This window comes from Chiloscyllium punctatum, chromosome 5 (assembly GCF_047496795.1).
Source record: "Chiloscyllium punctatum isolate Juve2018m chromosome 5, sChiPun1.3, whole genome shotgun sequence".
Taxonomy (NCBI): domain Eukaryota; kingdom Metazoa; phylum Chordata; class Chondrichthyes; order Orectolobiformes; family Hemiscylliidae; genus Chiloscyllium; species Chiloscyllium punctatum.
Window position 1 is genome coordinate 36,764,619 of NC_092743.1, and position 6,000 is coordinate 36,770,618.

The 6,000-nt window shown below is 37.3% G+C and overlaps 1 protein-coding gene across 3 annotated transcripts in view; it reads left to right on the forward strand.

The window, feature by feature from the left end:
• LOC140476985 (ALS2 C-terminal-like protein) overlaps positions 1-5,588 on the forward strand; it is a 104,593-nt gene extending 99,005 nt beyond the window's left edge. For all 3 annotated transcript variants that reach the window (XM_072570038.1, XM_072570040.1, XM_072570039.1), the window contains one exon: positions 1,168-5,588. In XM_072570038.1, coding sequence (XP_072426139.1) covers positions 1,168-1,224 — 57 coding nt within the window. In that variant the 3' untranslated portion in view covers positions 1,225-5,588. The remainder of the gene's footprint in view (positions 1-1,167) is intronic.
• Positions 5,589-6,000: the final 412 nt, after the last annotated feature.

Sequence of the window (6,000 nt, forward strand, 5' to 3'; positions counted from 1 at the left end):
GTAGAAGAGACAATTTCTATCAGTACAGCATTCCCTACATCTGGCACCTGTTTTTGTCTGAGAGAGAAGTATGAGTTCAATTTCTACCACTCTGCACCGAGCCCTCCAGCATTCTAGCACATCCAAACATAGTATCTGATTGTGTAGCATTCCTTCAGTCCTGCACTGGAGTATTAGTCTATGTTTAAACGCTGAGTTGCAGGAGTGGAATTTTACCTGTCTTATATTCTGACGCATAGGTGAGTCATGTTAATGTTAGATTAAGATTCTACATGTTGAGAGCTGTAGAAATAAAACAGTTACCATCCATATTGCCTGCTCAAGATTGGAAGTGCGAATCTTGCTACAGAACTTGCGTAGTTAGTGGAGACCACTGAATGTGTACTGTGTTATTGGAGGAGTTATCTGCTGGTGCAGACATTCAACCATTGTCCCAAACCCCTGTTTGTGTATTTCAAATGGAATGACATGACTAGCAAAATCAATTGGTTTTCTAACTTTGCAGCCAACAAACAACACCAATAATAATTGATTAGTGATCATTTGTTCTGTTCCATTTTATGGGCAAAATTACCATATTTATTAGTCTGAACATAACCACATTTCAAAGTAATTATGTATGAAAAAAAACTTGCATTTATGCACAGCTTTTTATGATTTTAAGATGTTCCAAAGTCACTACAGTTTTGTAATATGAAAAGGTAGCATCCATTTTTGCCTTAAGCAATGGTATAGACATCTGTTCAACTGTTTTGCGTGTTAGTTCAGGGATAAATATTGGCCAGAACATAGGGGGAACTTTGACACACAGACTTGATGGGCTGAAGGGCCTTTACTGTCCTGTATGATTCCATAACTATTCTTTAATAGTGCATTTTTACATCTAACTGAGAAGGCAGATGGTTAGTCTGTTTTATAATACTTCCAACAGTATAGTATGTCCTCAGCTGTGCTGAAATGCTGGTCTTTATTCTATGCTCTAATCTCTGGAATATGGATGAAAACTTTTTTTTTATTCAGAATTGAGACTGCTATTACTGAGCTTAAGCCAATTTTGGGAACAGTTCCCAATGATGCCGTGTGAAAGTAGTTTCATTTCATGTGGTTACCTTTTTCTCTGGGTTGATGCAGATTACCTTCTGACTACTTAATCTTATTTCATTGCAGTCTTGCTATCAGCACATTCAAAAAGAGGAAATACGGTCCAGGAGCTTGCCAAAATGATGTCTAACAACACAAAAGAAATACTTCGACCAAGGAATGCAAGATGAACAACACTACAGCAATATTAGAGTGTGAACATTGAATGCTTTTGTAGGAGAGCAACTCCTTCACCACCACTTCATATAAAACTACAAATTGAATCAGGCTAAATCTAATCTATTACTGGGAAGATCCCCCAAACTTGAAGCTTAAATTTGCTTCAAGTGATTTCTCATTAACTTGCAAAATGTTTTGCACATCTGTAAGTAGAAGGTGGGAAAAGGTTACCAAAAAAAGAGAGAGGTTAGATGAGAGTGACAGGTAAGGCAATTATTATTTGAAAATAGTAAAATTAAGGTTTTCCATTACAATTTGTTAGGAGGTTTTTCAGCTTCTAACAATGAATTAAAGTGTCAGTTCCAGTGCTTCCAGAGAATGAGTAATGCGTGACCTGACTAATAAATTACATGGATTGCCATTTAAAAGAAAACTGCTTCACTAATCATAGAAATCTAAAAATCATAATATGTTTCAGAGAAGGAAACCCCTTTCCTTACTCAGGATATAATATAATTCCAGTTGCACAAAACTAAAGAAATGTTAGTGAAGTCCAGAACAAGACCATTCAGCCCAATGTCTCTTAAAATCTTATTCAACTTTCTAGCACCTAATCTGTAAGCTCACAGGTTACAGAACTTCCGATGCAGATCCAGGTGCTTTTAAAACAAGTTGAGTGTTTCTGCCTCCACCACCAAACATAACAGCAAGTTCCAGACACCCACCGCCCTCTGAATGGAAATATTTTTTCTAATGGCCCCTGTAATCCTTCTACCCATTAGCTTAAATATGTGCACCAGAGGTCCATCTGTAAGTGGCCCTTAAAATGTGGTGGCTAATAAAGGGCACACAACTAGAGTTGGGAATAAATTCTAACACTACCAGGTTCCTGAGAACAAGTAAATGAAATAACCCATGAGATCATAAGACACAGTAGCAAAAGTAGGCCATTTAGCCCATCAGGTCAGTGCTGCTATTCAGTGAGATCGTGATAATTCAATGATAATCAAATCAATTTTTCTGGATTTTCCCATAACCTTTGAGCCACTTACTGATTAAAAATCTATCTCAGCCTTGAATACACTTAACAATCTAGCCTCAGCAGCCCTCTATCTTAAAGAATTCTACAGTCACTTCCATCTGAAAGAGGGAATTCCTCCTCTGCCTTAAATAGTCAACCCCTTCCTCTGTGATTATGCCCTCTGGTCCTCGTTTCTCCTACAAAGAGAAACAACCTTTCAGCATTGATCTTGTGAAGCCCACTGATAATCTCATATATTTTAATAAATTTAACCCCAATTCTTGTAAACTCCAATGAGTGCAAGCTCAACCTACTCAACCTTTCCTCATAAGACAATCTCTCCATACTCAGATTAATCAAGTGAACCTTCTCTGGAATGTTTCCAATGTATCTTTCCTTAGACAACAGGACCAAAACTCTTCACGCTAGCGCAGGTCTGGTTTGACTAGTCCAGTATCTGTTTTCTAGCTAAAAATGTTACTTGCAGACTGCAGAGAAAATGAATGCAAACAATGTGGAATATTAGGCCAATGATGTGCAGGAACAGTAATGTAATGCTACATAGCAGTGAAGAATGCACTGAAGTTCATTAACTAAGGATCCATTGAATTCTTTGTAAATTTTGTTTGATTTATGCAATATTGATTATAATGGTTTTTATAATGATGTCTGAACTCCCAATTGAGTAGGAATCTTATATAGCATTGGCTAAAGGGAATCGTGTTACAGTTGCTGCTCATTTGTCATTTTATTTCTGTGCTGATTGCACACGTTGGAAGGAAAGTGGATGCTTCAGCACAGCTATCAAGATTTGCAAAGAATGAACAAAGGCAAATTTAGGGGCACAGGTGAAGAAAATGCATGACTATAGGGACAACACTGTGGTCTGATCAAAATGGTTAGCATTCAGCTTCTGTGAAAACAGAACTAAAGTATATATTTAATTGCTATGCCAGTTCATTGTTCTCCATTATCAGTTCTCCCATTCAGACTGTAAGCAGCCTAAATTTGACTACACTAATCTTTTTTGCACATACTTGCAGAAACTCTTACAATCTGCTTTTATGGTCTTTAAAAATTTACTCAAAACTTATTTTTCTCCTTTCAATCCACTTCTAGGCCTTCCTTTGTTGAACTCCAATTGCTTCCAGTACTTTGGCTTGCTACTTTTTCTCCCATCTTCATATGATTCTCCTCTAGAGTCTAATATTATTCTTCATTTTTTATTAGTCATGGTTGGGTGGCTTAAGCTGTTGTGTACTAAATTATTGAAATAAATATAAAACTTTGGGGCATATTCTAGGCATTCAAGATACTGATGGATCCCAGACTTGTTTATAAAGCACTAGAGAAGAGATACTCAAATTGGAGGTTACTGGAATGGATGATCATTCCTTTGCCTCTTCTTTTGTCTTGTGTTGTTGGTCTTAAATCTCTGCTTAGTTTTTAATTAGTGCTTATTTTTTGCAAGGCAAAAGTGAGGACTGCAGTTGCTGGAAACCAGAGTCTAGATTAGAGTGGTGCTGGAAAAGCACAGCAGGTCAGGCAGCATCCGAGGTGCAGGAAAATCGACATTTCAGGCAAAAGCCCTTCATCAGGAATTCTGCTCCTCAGATGCTGCCTGACCTGCTGTGCTTTTCCAGCAACACTCTAATCTAAACTCTTATTTTTTGCAGCTTAAAAGTGAGTTTACATTGGGCTCTTGGGGCCAGTTTTTTTGGAAAACTTAAACTGTGCCCTTCTGTGACTTGCAAAATGCACATGTGTGATTTTATAAGGAATTACCACTTTTTCAGACTGGAGTCAGTCTCAGTGTCTGTTTTGCAAGCCTTGATACAGTACATAAGTTTAGAGTCAGACCAGTTAGAAGACTCACCTTTGTGCTCCAGTCCAGTAGCCAAGCTCCCAGCATTCTTTAAACGTCCCTCAATCTGAACTGTTTCCCCATCCCTCATGTCACCCTACACTTCTCATGTTAATTACATTCTCCCGAGTATCCTCACCTTCCCTCAAGTATATCTCATAGCCACATGTCCAATATCCACCATGTACAATTCTCAGGAGACATGCAATAACAATGGGAATTACCTTGAAATATTGTTTAGAGGTTTAATCTAGGTAAATAACTTTATTCAAATTCGCTATCGTTGATACTAGACCAAAAAAAAACGCAAGGGAAAGCATTTAAGTGCCTATTAGTCTTATATTTTTCACAAGAAACCATTTTTAAAACATTCTGCTTTATAGGCTGTGAAAGTTTCAGCAGTTCTTGGATCAATAAGGCCATTTGCAATTCTGAAGCTTTTGAGACCCAGCCAAATATTCACAATGGAACATTATCTCAGCAAACATTTCCATTTCAAAGCTACATACCTGTTAATCAATGGAGGGCAAGCAGATACAGATCATTTCCTTCTACCTTCAGAAACAGAGTTTTAAAAATCATTGCTAGTCCAATTAAATCAGGGTCCAATGCCATGGCAGAGTCTATTTAATTTTGCTTTAATACCTATGGTACGTCCTCCAATGGAAATGTATGTAACACATGTGAGCTGGTTAATGAAAGAATTAACTTATCTTTGTAGCACAGAACCTCATGATGAATTAAAAACACATCTACCTTAGAGTACAGCCCTAATAGTGTCATTTGAAGACAAGTGAAATTTCACATATCTTTCATAATGTTCTTATCACTTCAGCAGGCTTTTCATTTTCTTTATAAACTCCCAAACCTTCCAGCACTCAGTACCACCAGACAAAAATGGGAATCTAATTTTCATTCTCCATATAAAATGTGTAACCAGACTTCAGTTAGGATAGTGTTTTGTAAACTATGCATTCCAGGTTCACTAAAAGAGTAAAAGAAAGCAATGTGGGGTCTGGAATGTGGAGGAAAATTGAACTTTCTCCCAGAAAAGTGTGGTCATAATGCATCAAAACACTTCTGCACACCACCTGGGTTGAAAGATATGTAGCATTCCTTCATATATTTCTCCTTTACAACACTGAAGTTATAAATGTATACATCTGAAACGCCACACAGAATTCTATGCTGTCATTCATAATCTGCTGAGTTCCGTTAGCTTGAGTGAAACTGAAAAACATGTTGATTTGTTATCCTTACTGCCTTTACTTCAAACTCATTAACTGTTCACCTTACTTTGGGGTATGTATCTGCTACATTTGGAACAAAGCTAAGGAAATTGATGAAAGAAAATGTTTGTATATTATGCTTTTGTAACCAAATATTTTAATGTTTATGGATTTTGCAGACTATACTACCTTGAATAAACGTTTTGCACTTTTAGCTGGGTTTATGCTCAAAATTTACATTAAATTAAATTTGGAGGGTGCTAGAACTGTCTGCACTTTGAAACAAGAAGAAAATTTTGAACAAATTTATATTGATTCTTAAGCTCCATAGGAAATAAGAACAGGAGTAAACTTTTTGGCTCTCTATTCCTGATGAAGTGCTTTTGTCAGAAACATTGATTTTCCTGCTCCTCAGATGCTACCTGACCTGCTGTGCTTTTCCAGCACCACTCTGATCTAAACTTTTGGCCCTTTGAGCCTGGTCCACCATTCAACAGGATCATGGCTGATCCAACATTCCTCACATCCACTTTCTTGCTCTTTCCCCACCTCTGATTAAAAATATTTATCTATCTCAGTCTTAAATATACGCAAGGACTCTGCCCCTACAGCTCTCAGTGGCAAGG